Raw genomic sequence first — 18,042 nt, 5'->3', positions numbered from 1 at the left:
TGTGCCTCAGTACTCCTGCCCTATTAAATTGGTTCTTCTAGACTCTACTAGATTCAGCAGAAATTAAAATGGCATGTGTATCCAGACAAATGTCCCACGTATCATTTCATGTTGAAACATGAACTATCATTGCTTTCTAGCGTTTGGGAAAAAACCGGACCTGGCCTGAAAAGTCACTTCTTTTAATAAATGAAGCAAGATATAAAACACATACACCGGACATTTTAATTTTAGAAGACATTGCTGCGTGTTAAGCATCGTACTTATTGGTATTATTTCAGTATCATTAATCTTAACTTTAAAATGAAGAATCAATTCGAGAAATCGATCATACAGACCTTCAGAACTAGTAAAATAAATGAAAGTTTGTGTGCAATATTAGAACATAAAAACACAAATTAACACCCCTTTTTTCACAAAAAGATCATTTATTTAAATATTGAGATGGTACAGTTTATAACAACCTGCATGAACAGTGAAAAATGACATGATCCATTAAATAAGAAACAATCGCAATTTAAAGGAATTTGCACACAAGTTGACAATAAAGCAATAACAATACATTAAAATTTGTCTTGCACTTAAAATTTTAGTGTTTTTGCCCAAGCACGCAACATATGTTCGTACATTTTGTGGGGACTGCAATGTGGTTATTTTGCAGCTGTCAAGCCTTTTGATTATCCTCTGCAATCTGAAAGGACGTGCACTGCAATTTGACTGTCTGTACAGAAGCCTGTCTTCTCCCTCACACTAAGGATGTACACTGCCTGTATAATGGCTTCAGTGATTTCCCCCCAAACACTTTGGTGTGTATACTGAGTAGACTATCAGCATAATGTCCACCCTAGCACTCAATTGCGTGTTTGTGCACATCAGTGGGGCCAGCCTCAAGCAGTCCAAGGCTCTTCCTGCAGGTCTGCACAGACTTGCGGTCCCCGAGGGCCTCGTACAGGCGGCTGGCCTCTGAGATGAGTGTGGCACGGTCCCCAGGGCAGGCCATTAGGGGCTCGGGCAGGTGTCTTCCGGCCAGCAGGAGGGCCGCAGCCTGCTCCCTGTCTGGGCAGTCTCCCTCACAGTCGTCACTGGACACGTCTGAAATACATGAACCAAGGCATGAAAAATAACTGTAATACACCACAAAAAGTTTGACGGATAGAAGAATGGACATCGAGCAAGGCAGAGATCATTATCAGGAAAATGAGTTTTAGACCCAACTTAATTCAAACAAATAAGAAAATGAGCGCAAGAAAAAGTGGCGACTAAATGATCCTTCCTATAGGGGAGCACTAAATGATCCTTCCTATAGGGGAGCACAAAAATCGTGATTTAGAAAAATAAAACCAATTAAATGTTCAAGCATACCTTTGTCCTCTTGTGATATGCGCCTTCGAATAATACTTCTGTCTAAGAGTTGTTGGGTGCGAGCAGGATTAGCACCAGCCATCATACGGCTAGTTGCCTCGTGAAGGAATACCTGAACACAGATGACAAAATGTGCTTTAATAAGATGATACGCTACAGGTGTTTACTTCAGCAGCAGCAGTTGTTCATGGGTGGTGAAAGCATCATTGAATGAGCTGACAAAACACTTCACATTATTATTTGTAAAAAATTACTATCCTCAATTATTTTTAAATTATTATTTTCAAACAGATCCAGAGAAAATAACTATGCGTTTTATTCTATCAATATTTATAACTATTTAGGGACATTTATTAGCAGGAACCCACTAACTCCCAAAGATTTTTGCTTTTCCACATTTAAAGTGGAAACTTTATCCAGTAAACAAGTAAAACTAAAACAACAACTGACAAAAACTGTGGCCAAATGTTAGTTTATAACCATGCTATTAATTGTATGACTTTAAACAGAAATAAGTTTATTTTGGAATTATGAAAAGTATTTTACCCTGGGCAGCGCGGCCCTGTCCGTCTGTACGATGGTGCGAAGGCTGGCCAAGTCCTGCTGGAAGGCAATGAGCTCCGTTTGGGCACAACTGTCACCGCTCTCCTGCTTGCGCTCCCATACCTCTGTCCTGGTGGCCAGTAGCCAGTCACAGACCAGCAGCTCCAGGGACTGCAAACAACAGAGAACAACTATCAACCACAGGTACTGAAAATAACAAAGTACAACTATCAAACAGATACTGCAAATAACAGAGTAAAACTATCAGCCATAGATACTGCAAATAAAAGATAACAACTATCAACCACAGATAATGCAAATAACAGCATACAACTATCAACCACAGATACTGCAAATTACAGAGTACAACTATCAAACACATATACTGCAAATAACAGAGTACAACTATCAGCCATAGATACTGCAAATAACAGAGTACAACTGTCAACCACAGGTACTGCAAATAACAAAGTGCAACTATCAAACACAGATACTGCAAATAACAGAGTACAACTATCAGCCATAGATACTGCAAATAACAGAGTACAACTATCAGCCGCAGATACTGCAAATAAAAAAAAGAATACAACTATCAACCACAGATATTGCAAATAACAGAGTTCAACTATCAACCACAGAAACTGCAAATAACAGAATACAACTATCAACCACTGATACTGCAAATAACAGAGTGCAACTATCAACCACTGATACTGCAAAAAACAGAGTACAACTATCAACCATAGGTACTTCAAACAACAGAGTACAATTAGCAACCACAGATACTGCAAATAACAGAATACAACTATCAACCACTGATACTGCAAATAACAGAGTACAACTATCAGCCATAGTACTGCAAATAACAGCGTACAACTGTCAACCACAGGTACTGCAAATAACAAAGTGCAACTATCAAACACAGATACTGCAAATAACAGAGTACAATTATAAGCCATATATACTGCAAATAAAAGAGCACAACTATCAACCACAGATACTGCAAATTACAGAGTTATACTATCAACCACATATATTGCAAATAACAGAGTACAACTATCAGCCACAGATACTGCAATAAAAGAGTACAACTATCAAACACAGATAGTGCAAATAACAGAGTTCAACTATCAACCACAGGTACTGCAAACAACAGACTACAACTATCAACCACAGGTACTGCAAACAACAGAGTACAACTATCAACCACAGGTACTGCAAACAACATAGTACAACTATCAACCACAGATACTGCAAATAACAAGAGTACAACTATCAACCAAACAGGTACTGCAAATTACAAAAGTACAACTATCAACCACAGGTACTGCAAATAACAGAGTACAACTATCAACCACAGGTACTGCAAATAACAGAGTACAACTATCAACCACAGGTACTGCAAATAACAGAGTACAACTATCAACCACAGGTACTGCAAATAACAGAGTACAACTATCAACCACAGGTACTGCAAATAACAGAGTACAACTATCAACCACAGGTACTGCAAATAACAGAGTACAACTATCAACCACAGGTACTGCAAATAACAGAGTACAACTATCAACAACAGATACTGCAAATAACCGAGTACAACTATCAACCACAGGTAATGCAAATAACAGAGTACAACTTTCAACCACAGATACTGCAAATAACAGAGTACAACTATCAACCACAGGTACTGCAAATAACAGAGTACAACTATCAACCACAGACTTTCAACCATACCCTGATACCACTACTAAAGTTTTTCATTACCTTCATTAACTTAAAATTATACTGGTGATTGCAATTCAAAGGTGGCGAAACTTGTATTTGCCCTGTTAGGTTAACGTTTAGCATTTTTATAAAGTAACTTTTAAGTTCAAAAATCATTAATGGTTTATTGTATTCAAGGTTTTTTGAGTCAGTATACAGATATTCAGATAGTATCCAGATATTGATTGCAGATGCTATTTTCCTCTTAATTATTACACAAATTCCTATGCTGTCAAATATCACAATATGCAGTCTAGACTCCACTTCATTCCAGCAACTTCTTTATACTCTAACTTTTGTTGTTATTTCAATCTGTTATCTTTTAATTTTTTAGTAAAAATAACAAGAGGAAATTCACAAGTATTATGATGGTTTATTTTATTCCTAAAATCTACCTCCTGTGCTAACTGGTACCCATATCACAACAAGCAGTCCATTTCGTTCCAGCAGCATCCTCTCATTTCTAGTACCAATATGAACATAAGCTGGTAACCTTGCAATATATTCCACATCTTTCTCGGGTCAGACGGTGACATCTATTGGTGTTACATGACGTTTTAACAAAAGTAATTATTGCATTGCAGAAACACTGCAAATATTGCCCAATGCAATGCAACTACAATGCACAATCACCAATGCTTTGATTCAATCCATCGTTCCATCAGTGATTTATTTTTGTGTGAAGATCAGCCGTCATTACTCTTCAAATCTTTAGTGAGCTTCATTCAATATACAATCCCTGTCTTTTTCAGCATCAGCATTACTTGTCTCACAAAGCCGTCCAATTAACACCTTGATTTTCTTTTACCTACATTATTGTACATTTTCAGAACCATCGCACATGACTTTGAATATTCTTAAGTCGGCTCTTTGACTTCCTTATTCCAATTTTCGGTACCTCGCACAAGGTACTGCAATGTTGGAATTATTTCCAGATGTTTTCCAAATAATAATCTGAAATGTCTAGATGACTGATGGCATTTTAGAATGACTGGTCAGCAGAAATACAAGGAATATTGTCTTGTGGTACCTGTACAATGGCGGTGTTCTGGGAGGTGTAGGAGAGTTTCAGTGTCTCTCTGAGGAGCCTGCCAGCACGGTCACACTGGCGCAGCACACCTGCAAGCTGACTGGGAGACCGGGCACACTGAAGGTTCCTCCTAGCGCGGTAGCATACCAACACACACCGTGGTAGAGGGTCCCTGAAAGTAGCAGAACTTGTACTTAAACATTGAACAGAATTATAACCAGCTTTACCACCAGCTTTTTAATGACTTACATCCAAATATGACAGGCGTGAATTTTAAAATCTATGATAGATAACTTCTCTGCATAAGGTAAATTCTAGTGTTTCAAGGTTTAAGGGTAAGAAATGTATGTTCTGTACCTAAGATGCTATTCTTAACAGCGTCTTTGTATTTTCAATTTTAAAAGGTTCAAATAAGACTTCATGTTTTATTAAACAATGTCTTGGCAATCACAATGATTGAGCTCAAGCAAAACAATTACGAAAATACACCTACTCTGAATGATATAATTTTTGTGGGAAAGCATCAATCAGTTGGTAACATCGTTCTACATTCTCATCGTCGCCAATCAGCCAGTATGCAGCCACTGATGTAACTGCTGCCCACCACTTGGTCACCTCAGCACTTTCTGAATTAAAAATCAATTGTTATGAACAAAAACCGCTGAAATCCATTTTATTTTGAAGAATCAAATTAATCTTCAGATCACTACAAATAAAGATATTAACATTAAATCCTCGCAAAGAAGTTAAAGAAACACCAATGACTGCCATTGTTCAAGTAAAATTTGGAAAAGTACCAGTACAGGCCCAATGGAAAAATTAGCGCATAAACAGAAAATAGAAATAGAGAAAATATGTTCTATGTCTTAAGTTACCAATTTAGGGTATTTTTAATTGCTTTTACTTTATTGCACATTACCATTGCGATTTTTTTTTAATTTAAAGACAAGCATTCCTTTTTAACTTAAATAAAAACGTTGACAGCAAATCAATGGAAAGTTACAAAGGAAATGGTCTGATAGATCAAATGCACTGGTCCATCAAACTAGTCCAGATTTAAAGGAAAAAGGTGCTCATGCTTCCAAACATTTTTTGGAATTTATTTGATCACTCGCCAACAACGCAATTGTGAACAAAACTTTTTATTTGTCCTTCATTGGGAAATTGTCCTCCATTGGGCAACTGCCATTAACCAGTTTATTACTTTTCTTGACCCACTATTCGGTTGTCCTGGATAATCAAACTACAGTTTATTCTGAGCTCAGGCTTACCAGAGTTCTTGAAGGCTGATGTCACGGTGAGGACAGTGTCCCGGTGGTGTTGCTGGGACACCTCAGTCATGAGCTGGCTGTACAGGAGCACCTCTGTCAGGCCGCCACCATTCTCACAGCTGTGATACCCAGCACCTGTAAGGGCGTGAAGGGAACGCTCCAGAAGGTGCTCACAAAACTGCTGAGTCACCTGGGAAAATGGGTCCGCTACAAATGGACAAAAACATCTGGTTAACTAAAATGATCAGATCATCAGGACAATCTTACTTCAATTGAAAACACACTTTAGCATTAATAATTACTTCATTAGGTGTATACAATGTAAAGGCACCTGGAGCAACTTATAAAGAATCCATGAAGCACTCAAATCAGTTTAATAACCGATTCAAGCAAAGCATTTGACTTAGATGTCACATTCTTGGTAAAGAAATCATAAATATCTCAACTAACCTTCTGGTGGGCTTCCTGTGAACATGGTGTCTTTAGAGCCCAGTGTCCAGTCCTGGTCCACATAGAAGCGGTGTCCCTCAGGCTGACACAGCCACTGGAGGCTGCCTGGGATCTGCTCTCTGCTGTGAGACATTGTGGCTCGGGCAAGGCTCAAGAAGTAGCGCTGCAATTTATGAATTGTATAACACTTTACCAACAAAATCATAACTGAATTACTTTCATACCTTCACGCCCTTTGCTGAAATACTATAGGTTTCTTTTCTTTTAAAATGCCTGAATAGATGTGTTGAGAATGCTGCTGTTTTTTTTCTCTAAATTTATATCTGCATTAAACAGAAAACTAGATTTATAAACAAATTTTGAAAGGAAAATCCAACTTGATGATTTTAGAAATTAAGACTTTAACTTAATTTTTTTATTAGACACAAATAAATTTATCAATTTCTTACAGAAAACCACTTGAGCTTTCCGATGGACAGTCTCAGTGCAATTGAAGTGTAGACCTCTGCCTTGACAGCAGGGGGCGTGGCCTCTCCCGATGCCTCGGCCATGTTCACTGCACACAGGCCCAGGTTGACACCCCATACATCACTGCCTGGGATCAAACCTGCAGTGAACACAATCACATTCGTCTTATACGCCTGTAATACAATCTATATGACGCATACTAGTACATTAAATCCTCAAATTTTAATGGCAATCATCAATTCCATTTAGATCTTAATTCAATCTGCATGTATCATTTAAATTAATAAATCTTGTATTTGACCCACCATGCATAGAAATAGTTTATAAAGTATTGATTTTCAATTGTATACATCATGTGTTAAGACTTCCAAATGTTTCTTTACCAGCTAAGTGCAGCTGATGAAGCCTAAAGTAGGCCAGTGCTGCTTGTTTGGCAGAGTTCTTCCTGTCTGATACGTCATCCAGCTGCCTCCAGATGTGAAGGCCAGACGCTGCTAGCCAGCGCCCCACATACAGCTTGTGCAGGACCTGTCTCACCAACTGCCAGAGCATGCTGGCTGCCAGATCCAGTTTCGAGGTGGGCAAGGGGCGTCTGAGGGCTAGTAGAGCCAGCTTCCATTGGTTGGCTGCAGATATGTAGTCTCCCTGGAAATAGTATACTTACATGTGAGGAGGAACATGTGACAAGAAACAAGCAGTGCTTTTTATAAGTTCAAATCCTGCTATATTTGCTCCAGGTTTTCAATGTTTAGTGAAATTGAGGGTTAAATTAATTTGTTACTATAAAACTTCCCACAATTAATTTCCTGAAATTTTAACTACAAGCAAATTCGTTGAATTGATATCCCCCGCCAATATGCTTCTGGACACAAAAGTGTTATATTTGACACTCAAAAAAGCATTTTTTCAAGATACAAAGGGCCATAACTCCTTAATTAACAGATTGTGTATAATGCCATTTGGCGTGCAATATCCTCTCATTCATATATATATACTCATACCAAGTTTCAATGAAATCCGCCAAAGCACTTCCAAGATATGGCTCCGGACATAAGTGCCGGACAGACGGACGGAAAGACGGACGGACAACGCCAAAACAATATCCCTCCGCCTATGGCAGGGGATAATAAGCTCTAGTATGGAAAATAAGCCTTAACCGTCACTTTAATGTAACAGCATAACAGAAATTGGATAAAACAAACAGCAAGACTGAAATCCGTGTAAAACCAAATAACATTGTATCATTGCTGTATCAAGCCCAGCCCATGTCTGACCCCCCACTCTCCCTACCCTGGCTGTGTCCTGCTCTGCCTGGTGACTGTGTCTCCAGTACGCTACCGCTGCCTCACTGTTCTTGCTGGTGACTGGTTCCCCATAGATGAAGAGGCGGGCCAGCACCCATGCCACCACCAGACCATTCACCAACCACATGGCCACTGTGGACAGCAGACCAGAGTTCAACACACTCCAGCTCTCTGTGAAAAACAAACAGAAATTATGGACATAGACAAAATAGTTTCGAAGAATGTAAATGAATAGAAATTTAATATTAACCTACCGGTAACTAGTATACATTTAATTGCTATTTTCCACAAATGTGGCAAAAACAGGTCTAGAAACAATTTATGTTGCACAAAACATAAGGCCATTGATACAATTTTTTGTCAAAGTGTAAAGAGACGGTGAGCTGTGAGACATTTATCCAAGCTGTTATGACAAATTTCTGGAACTATTACTGGCCAAATTATCAAATAGCGATATTTAAGCAAGAATTCATTTCACCAATACCGTTTTTAAGTCAATCATAAATTGAAAAAAAAGCTTACCAGAATTCAAGTCAACAGAGGCTTGAAGTTGTCTGCCTGCAAAACCGGACTCGTATGTGGCCCCATGGTGGACTCCCACAGAACTCAGAATGGCACCAAATGGGTTGAATGCGAGAACCCCCAGCATAAACACACACAATGTAAACCTGGTCTTGTCGGCCATCCCACCAGTACCAAAACTTGTAATGGGGCTCTGGGATGAGTCTATCGAGATAATATTAGACAGATAAATAGCATTATATCAGGGCAATTGCATCAAAAGCTAACTGAAACAAGCTTTGGCCTATTTATGGGTAAAACCAGTACCAGTGTCTTTAAGAGATCTTAAGAACGCTCCCACATGTCGAATCTAACCTATGACCTCCCAGTCCCTATGCAGACATCATATATACTACAACACTGCAACATTGAAGAACATGGTATGCTTCATATTGCTGGTGATACTTCATTTGATTTTTTAAAGAAAACGATATTCATTGATTCAAAATTAAAAACAAAACAAATTAATGGTATATGGATTAAGAAATGTGTAACACCCACCCATTTCATCATAAGCTGGACTGCCTGGTGAAGAAATGTCAGTATCACTGTTAACATCTGAAGTTGGTGGCGTCATGTAACCCAGGTCGTCCATTGACGTGTCCTGTGATAACTGCAGCAGCTCTTGCAGGTCTAGAACATAAGATACACTAGGTAACTATACCATCCGGCACAAATTACCTTCACACTTAATCTAATGGCCTAAGGTTGAATAATTAGGTATATACAGAATGTTGGCATTTTTAAAGATTTAAGCAACACCTGACATTGGGAATATGACACGCATGCTTGAAAATCATATTCAAGGGATGTAAACATGTATAAGATTATGAAATATGTGCACATTTTTGAAGGGGATTAGTTTAGTCCTGCTACCTATGACATGTAAGGCACTTCCAACTGATAGTGCTATATTCACACAAGAACTGTGTCAGTAGGATATGGATGCCCCCACATTCCATACTGTCTGAAACCTACACTTGTCTGTAAAAAAGAAGGTGCTGAAGTTCACTCGCTGGTTAATATGTTTGTAAAGTTAAAGCCCTCTAGAAGCAAATTTACTAGTTGTTTAATTGTACATTAAGTTTGAGAAATCCAGAAGCAATAATTTTTTAGTAGAGCCATTACTCCAGTTATGTCAAATATATCGGAACCAATATTTGGAGGGGCACAAGTTTGCATGCTTATAAAATTATTTGCAAAGTTTCATCAGTCTAGCATGCGCCACACAAAAAGAAGAACAGATTGACAAAAGTCAATCTATATCCCCCCACCCACAAAGTCATTAGTGGGGCATAACACTTTTAACATTGAATCTTACTTTGTTTTCGAGCCGCCATTTTCAGCTGTAAATTTTCCTTCTTGAGACGTTCATTGTGGTTTTTCAAATGATTGATGTAATCTATGGCCTTGCGAAGAATTGCAGATTTGTTGAGCTGAAAATTACAAGAAAGTTGCATATTAAGAGTAAGTGTTGAACTTGATAAATGATAATAAGCAGTATGGTCTTTCATAATACCAAAAAACACAAACTGAAAAAGACTAATCAGAACAATTAGTATAGTTCCCATCTGTGTTATTATGATCCCTATAGTAAGTTCTGTTTCAGTTGTTGTAACTGCAAATCCAGTAATTCATTTGCGTTTTCATCCAATTCCGCTTGTCCATGTCAGCTATACCAGCCATGTCCTCTTCAGTATTACACTGGCCTTCATAGCTGGCTATCATTCCACTTTTTCAAGAATTTCTGGTGATTCAGGTCTTTAAATATATTACTTGCCTCCTGCTCAGTATTTTGTAACATATTTAATGAAAAATGCAAAGTGTTGTCACGTCTTTATAATAGATACATATTTTGCTACGTCTTTATAAAAGATTAATATTTCCGCGGAATTCACAAGCGTCCACTTACACTTTTTTTTATACACATTGATAATTTGTAACAGGAATTTTCCTCCATGAAGAATATGGCCATCATAACAAAGCATTACCTAAACATTACCGTAACACCTTATATTATGTTGTTGTATAAATAATACATAAGTTAAAGTTTACAAATTAGATTTGATCTACCAGTATCATAAGATTGTCTCACTATTAACATTTTTCTTTGTCTTCTGTTAACACGTCGAGTTCCGTTGCATATCCATGACAGTTACACTTCAAAAGATCACGCTGTATTTGCAAACGCTGTTATTGCAATGCAGGAGCATTGTGCACCTATACACACGCAATGCAACTACAATGCACTACAGCAGGTGCAACTTGGTACTCCCATTTCCAGCTGTTCCTGCCTTTCACCATAGCAACTGTCGAGGCTCTTTCCAGAACACACACTGGTTGCTCTTAGTAACACAAATCTCTGACTTAAAATAGCTATTATTCAAAATAAGACGAGAGGTTTTCCAAAAAAAAAGCATGATAGTTACACGTTACCTTGGCTTCTGTCCCAGCTACTAGGTCTTTCAGCTCAGTGATTTTGTCATTGATACTTAGTCTGTATCTTTTTTCTATGGCATTGTGAGATGTTTTCTTCTCCCCTTTCACTGGCTTCCCAAACACTTTGGTTTGGTTCAGTCTGTTGATTGGGATTTTCTCATTCTCTACCACCTATTGCATAGAAAAAAGCTTGTTTTCTTTTAGTTTTCAAATGTTCCTTTTCAACTGTGGTTCCTTACAAAAATATATAATGTGTACTAAAAAGTTATTTAATATTAGTATTTAGCTAATTTGATTCATAACGCAAAAATTGTAATATAATAGAGAAATCTTACTTGAATTGGGATGTTTGCTGTAACAATTGTGCTGCCACTTTTCATCATGGTCTGTAGGGTGTGTACAGGTTTTTGATCAAGTGAGCTTGAATGCACTTGCAATGGTGACGGGCTCGGCTTGATAGATATGGGGGATGTTGTCTGGATAAATGTGGGGGAGGAGCTGTGCTGGAGGGTGGTGACAGAGGACTGGCTCTGTATGCAGATAGGACTGGATGTTTGTCCCAGGCTCTGAGGCACAGACAACTGCTGCGGTGCAACAGCAGTGCTGTCCATACCCTTGAGAAGACTTTGCAACTGGGAAAGCTGTGCAAACAAGACAAGGCACACAGTTTATGTCCAATGTGATTATGCACATTAAATCAAATATAATTTATTTTTGTTCTTTTATTCTAATGTTCCAGATTTTCTAATATGCTATCATTTTATAAATTAAACTGTACAATATCATACCACATGCAAACAATTTATTTATCAATAATAGAACTAACCTGCATAACAGTCCTTGGATCAACTGTAGTTTGCTGTTGTGGCTGTTGAGCCAATGCATTCTTAGCATTGTTTTGTCTTTGAATTTCTAGTAAAAGTAACAATTTAAGGTGTTCACTTGTTAAAGTTACTTTCTGTTGCTGCCTCTGTTGTTGCCGCTGCTGTTGTTGTCTTTGTTGTTGGTGCTGTTGAAGCAACTGTAGCAACTGCAAAGAATTCTGTTGTGTTGGTTGACTCTGGGTATTTGCTGCCAATGCTACTTGTTGAAGCTTCTGAGCACTGCTGATTGGAGTATTAACACATTGTGTTTGGGGTACAGTAGTCACTGACAAAGTGTCAAAGAGATTATCATTATTAAACATCAAGTTCACATCATTGTTGCACTGCTGACTGGATGGCTGTAGATGAGAAAGCAAAAGCTGCTCACCCAGCTCAAAATCAGATGGTTCTTCCTTCACAACTTGGGATTGTGACAGGTTTAAATGTGGATCTTGAAACAAAATGTCTGTATTCAATGGGTCCTGAACTGTATCGAATGCATAGTCTGAATTTCCATCAGGACAAATGAACTTGACAATATCTGAAAATACATAAATAATTGGGCTTGTTAATTGGACACCTGCAAGGATAGTTATTCCTCTAAGCCAAACAGGAATCGAGGGCTGAACGGAAAACTGCAGTATCTCCTTCTTTACTTAATATGAGTTACAACAGTCTTCCGTTCAGACTCGACTGGTGTGTGAGCTGTAGAAAATACATCCTATATGATTTCCTTATACTGAGCGAAGCCCAATTTCAATCACTTTTTTACATTAAGAACACGGCTCTCGTGATGATGTCACAACCATTCGCTCCAAGTTTTTTGTTTCACTAACATGACTATGCTTGAAAATACATTGACACGCCTAAATCAGAAAAAACAAGTATAATTGCATTTCAAAACCTCACTTCAACTGAAAAAAACAAAATGTATCCCTATTCCATTCAATTTTTTGGTTCTCTTTATTTATTTCACATAAAGTGAAGCAGAAGACTGTTAACAAAACACTTTCATATATCCAATATATTTGAAATATTTTTTTTTACTTTTTCCCGATTCTCAGTAAAAGTTGCTTGGAACAATCTATCAGCGCACATCACGAAAATAGGTGACATTACCATATGTTAAGTGTGTATACCCGTCCCGATTGGATGATAATTTTATTAAATCTTTTAATAGTAACATATATGCAGTAACCTTATTCGAACAAATTTCTAACGTTTGCGTTTTTTGCAATTCCTGAGCACTTTTGAATGTCAATGCTGCTCAGGAGAAGATCGACCGATAAAGCAGAAACGTGTATAATTGCAAATAGAAGTTATAAAAAAGTTAAATTACTGTTTCAGTTTGTACAAACATGTTTAGTGAATCAAATTTTCTAAGTTTTGTTGGCCTAGTGACAATTGAATTCTAGTACTCTGGCATTTTGGATGCGACTTCTTGCGGCATTGATTGCATTTATTCCAAAACCGAAACCGCTCGATACTATAAGTCTATAGTATACTCAAACCCGGTTAACTCGCAGGCCGGGTTGACTCACGGTATTTCATTAGCGCCCTCTAGATTTTGTTTATAAACAAACCTGCGCGACCTTCTTGTCGAGTTTTGCTAATTAAATGCCGTAAAACTCAGACTTTTACAATATTTGAGTTATATCGTTCAGTTAATTGTTGTAACGAAAAAATATGACAGTGCTTGAAAATAACTGTTATTTATTTTATTTGATGTCTTAAATTCCATATATTACAATTGTTATATATGTTTTTGATTGTTTCTTTTAGTGATATGTCAGAGCTTTGATTATTCATGTTAAATTTTATATTGGTGCTGTTTAACCTATTTACCGCGAATCTACCAGGTGAAAAAATAAAACAATGGCGGACAGTGGAGTTGGATTGGTTTCAACAGCAGTTAATTTTGAAGGATTTTCATCATAAAAATGCAAAGGTTAAGTTAAATGTATTTGTCCTTTCAATCATTTATCTGATACAGGGGTGGCGAAATCAAATGTCCGAGTTGCCCGAGCTGTACATTTGCTTGTCTGGGCAACTGATTTTTTTCAATTAAGTTGTCCGTGGACAACAAGTTTTTTAAAGTCGCGTCCAGGTATACAAAAATACATTGTATTAAAGCCGTAATTAAGTTTTACAAAACCGGATGTTGACACGCGATTACATTGTCAGTGTTATTTGCGGAGCAATCTAGCTAAAATACGTGCACTTTCCTGTGCAGTGATCTCCCTTATTCTATAAGAGAACGGGAGCATGCCGCATTTTCAACATTCGGCCTGTCTGTTAGACAGTGTACAGACTGGTTTCTTTATTTTTACAATCAGACATAGTTTGAGAAAGTTTTTATATTGTTTATAATATACTGCTATAATGAATGTACCATTGAAATACAATTATAAACAAAACAAGCAAATCATACTCATTTTGATATATTCCACATTATTTAACATTAATCAATAAATGCGTTTATAATTTATATAAACATTAACGGACAAGTGTAGTTCAGCAACGGACAAGTTAAATTTCCTAAATGTTTGTCCGTGGACAAGTATAGTTTTTTTAGATTTCGCCACCCCTGTGATATATGAAGATGGTTTCTAACACAAGTAAATATTCATGAAGTACAGCGAGTCAACCGTGTTGCAGTATAATATGATTCAAACCCATAAAACGAGAGTTCAGAAGATTATCCTGCTTGTTTTCAGCACCAGGTGTTATGTTTGCTTTCTAAAGGAAGCATATTGAATTACTTTGAATTGTGCTACTTTCTTTTAGGTTGCGAGACATGATGTGGCGTCTCATCAGGGTCTGCGCTGTTTGCTTAAATGAATTTCAGTAAAAAATATTCTAAATATATAAATAAATACACTAGACATCCCTAATTGTGGAAATAAATTGATCCAATTCAGAAGGACTGGAGAGTCCACTAGGCATAAATTAAATGGGTTAATGCCATGCCGTGGCTGTCGTTTGGTCCATATAAACAGACTCCCAGAACCTTTGATAATTTTTGCTATGGCGGCTCTGGGAGTCCATATGCACTCCTTCATACACATGGGTGCAGTTCAGCGCACAGAATCTGTGTGCTTCACTAAACACAGTTACAGACGTCGTTCGAGACAAATTGAGGAAAATAATGAATAAACTTCATAGCCATGTTAAATTTACCTGAATGGAAACCTACGGATGTTATCCTTTGCATGCATCCGATAAAAACACGACGATGTTTCAACACACTTTTCTCGCTGACATTGTTATGTTTAAATTTGAAACAGTGTATTCTGTATCGAATACCACATCATTATTGACTGTTTGGCCCCAACACATAATGCGACATACAAAATATTGGTGTAATGCAACCTGACCTATATTGGGTCAATTTTTCATTATGACGGATACAGCGTACAAAACAAAACCTTAGTCAATACAAATCAATTATTTCTTGCTTTAATGGTACCATTTGGATGAGTTTGTGGTTTACATAGGTAAATTTTAATAAGCTCTTGCAGTTTCAGTGTTCATTAACCTTTGAATTGTTGATAACATTTTGCACCCATGGACAAGAGAGAGCGCATTGCAACTCTCAGCCTAAGCTGAGAGTTGAATTATCACAACTATAGGCTGCCGGTGTGAATGTGTCATTAGAAACAAGTCAAGAGAGTTGTGTTCAAAGATTAAATTTATCATCATTACTTGAATTAAGAGGATACTTTAACTACATCCCTCAGCTTAGTCTTAATTTACAATTGAAATCGGCGAAACGTTGTTCATAAAAGTTTAAACAGGTAATTGTTAAACAAGAACAGTAACGAGTTATTTTCAGTCTGACATTACTAAATGTATGTACCTTTATTTAAACTTTTTAATAGGAACAAAATAAAGAATACCATCAATATCTTCTAAATTGCCGTTGCCATAGGAATTTGAAGTCAAAAAGTCTGGTCCCAAGTCAGGAAAACCGTCAGCTCCAAACGTCCAACCTAGCTGGTCGGCCATCGTTGTTGTTTTGACAGAATGACACCACATTAGGTCAACCAATCAAAATACATCATTCTATGGGGTGATTGTAACACGAGGCTAACTGACCCGGAAGTATTTGCGGCCACTATAATTAGAGATTCCGTGACCAATCGGTGAAATCCGACATCAATAATAATACACCCAATCGGTTATTCCCGCGAAAAGTCAAAGCGCTAAAGGTATTATAGCTCTCATAGTTGTTCTGTGTTTGAACGTATTTAATATCACATACAGTCACAGGGTATGAAGGTCGACTTTTTAACATAGGCCAATCAAACGGCCAAGATAAATGCAAACACCAATGCAATTTACATTTAATTGCTCTGGTGAGATTTTGAAAAAAAAATTGAGGAAAATGACATTGATTTACAATCTCTTATAATTTTTTTACACGGTGGCATAAAGGTGATATAGGAAATGTTTTATTTAACGGTCTCTATGACGTGCACACGCCATAGCTATGACGTGCGCACGCGATAGCGAAATCTATGACGTACGTGTGCACGCGATAGCTATGACGTGCGCACGCGACAGTTATGACTTGCGCACTCGATAGTGATGACGTGCGTACGTCATAGTTGACTAATCAGAATAGGGAATCAGATCAGAACAGGTAGCGCGTGCGAAAACAATAACTAATGATGAAACTTGTCGAAATGTCATCCATTTTGTAACTAGCGCACTGAGCACATTGTGTGTTTTATAGCGAATTATATATTTTCCCAGCTTTTCAATCCTATTTGAAACAAATCACAAAGTATTTCCATTTTTTTTTAATTATAAATGGCTTATCTGATACCTTTTCTGACTGGTTAGCTATCGCGTGCGCACGTCATAGCTATCGCGTACGCACGTCATAGCTATCGCGTGCGCACGTCATAGCTATCGCGTGCGCACGTCATAGCTATCGCGTGCGCACGTCATAGAGACCATTAAACAAAATATTGCCTATGTCAACTTTATTCCGCCGTAGGATTCACACAAACTCCACTTATGATTACATAGACGAAAAAAGAAAAAAAGCGTATATGTAAGTTGGCGTTTTGGAAAAGTCTGAGAATCTAACAAAGAATGAACCACAACATAATAAAAAAATGTATTTGTATCAACGAGCATTGAATTAAATTCTCAATCAAACTATTTAAAAAAATATTTAATATTTTTCGCCTGAAATACAATGCTTCATTTAATGTATTTCCATTTCATTTTTATTAATTTTCATGTACGGACATTGACATTTAACTCTTCTACTCTCCCACCGTCACCAGTATTCTTATGATCGTACCATCTTCTGCAATGTTTAAGTCGTACATTCCGATAAAAAATTTGTCATCATAAAATACTGCATGTACTGAATTGAACGTTAATATTTAGTTACAGCACCCTGGTCTGTTGCAACATGCTCGCTATTCATGCGTGGAACTAAAAGTAGACGACAGCAACAATTTCGCACTCATATAAAATGATTTTTTAGATGCGTACGAAGGGACTTAGCCAATATAAACACATGGTTATAGAAAAGCGAAATACTTAGTATACCTGTACTGAAATTAAATTGCTACCGCGTAGATTTTTTAAATGTTGTTGCTTTCACAACTGAATCGCCATTATGATTAAATTGTTTACCATTTGCTTGTAATTTTTCATACGTAGCTACTTTTTACATTTAAAGGGTGATAGTATGATTCCCGACATTGTCTTTAATGTACCATACTGTATTTATTACCGTTTTATATAACATAAATACGGTGGCATGAAGGTGACATAGGAAATGTTTTATTAAACGGTCTCTATGACGTGCGCACGCGATAGCTGTGACGTGCGCACGCGATACATATGACGTGCGCACGCGATAGCTATGACGTGCGCATGCGATAGCTATGACGTGCGCACGCGATAGCTTTGACGTGCGCACTTCATAGCTTTCGCGTCTTTAATGTACCATACTGTATTTA

General features: G+C 37.5%; 4 protein-coding genes across 7 annotated transcripts in view; 3 read left to right on the top strand and 1 right to left on the bottom strand.

The window, feature by feature from the left end:
* The window catches only part of LOC127877325 (uncharacterized), a 218,465-nt gene that overhangs the window by 128,735 nt on the left and 71,688 nt on the right, over positions 1–18,042 (top strand). The gene's annotated exons all lie outside the window — the stretch shown is intronic.
* The window catches only part of LOC127877326 (uncharacterized), a 218,236-nt gene that overhangs the window by 128,506 nt on the left and 71,688 nt on the right, over positions 1–18,042 (top strand). The gene's annotated exons all lie outside the window — the stretch shown is intronic.
* LOC127877328 (STAGA complex 65 subunit gamma-like) overlaps positions 1–18,042 on the top strand; it is a 231,612-nt gene that overhangs the window by 171,378 nt on the left and 42,192 nt on the right. The window lies entirely within an intron of this gene.
* Positions 409–16,111, bottom strand: LOC127877315 (sterol regulatory element-binding protein 1-like). 2 transcript variants are annotated; one of them, XM_052423033.1, is made up of 17 exons: positions 15,955–16,111; positions 12,019–12,596; positions 11,528–11,833; positions 11,190–11,363; positions 10,075–10,189; positions 9,255–9,386; positions 8,715–8,918; positions 8,179–8,363; positions 7,272–7,533; positions 6,870–7,027; positions 6,421–6,583; positions 5,971–6,177; positions 5,193–5,325; positions 4,700–4,871; positions 1,909–2,076; positions 1,363–1,474; positions 409–1,092 (listed from the first exon to the last, which is right to left on the bottom strand). In XM_052423033.1, the coding sequence occupies exons 1-17, from the start codon at positions 16,091–16,093 to the stop codon at positions 845–847; spliced, it is 3,456 nt and encodes a 1,151-aa protein (XP_052278993.1). In that variant the 5' UTR covers positions 16,094–16,111; the 3' UTR covers positions 409–844. The 2 variants fall into 2 exon arrangements, with proteins under 2 accessions (XP_052278993.1, XP_052278995.1); XM_052423035.1 differs by lacking the exon at positions 11,528–11,833.

The sequence above is a fragment of the Dreissena polymorpha genome, chromosome 4 (assembly GCF_020536995.1).
Source record: "Dreissena polymorpha isolate Duluth1 chromosome 4, UMN_Dpol_1.0, whole genome shotgun sequence".
NCBI classification, from domain to species: Eukaryota; Metazoa; Mollusca; class Bivalvia; order Myida; family Dreissenidae; genus Dreissena; species Dreissena polymorpha.
This window is presented reverse-complemented; position numbering and strand designations above follow the sequence as displayed.

Excerpts from the sequence above, each read along its gene's own strand:
- LOC127877315 (XM_052423033.1), bottom strand. The coding sequence starts at position 16,093 with ATGTGGTGTCATTCTGTCAAAACAACAACGATGGCCGACCAGCTAGGT. Across the intron at positions 11,364-11,527 it reads CAGCAAACATCCCAATTCAA|GTGGTAGAGAATGAGAAAAT; the intron begins GTAAGATTTCTC and ends TCTATGCAATAG. Across the intron at positions 1,475-1,908 it reads ACAGGGCCGCGCTGCCCAGG|GTATTCCTTCACGAGGCAAC; the intron begins GTAAAATACTTT and ends ATCTGTGTTCAG.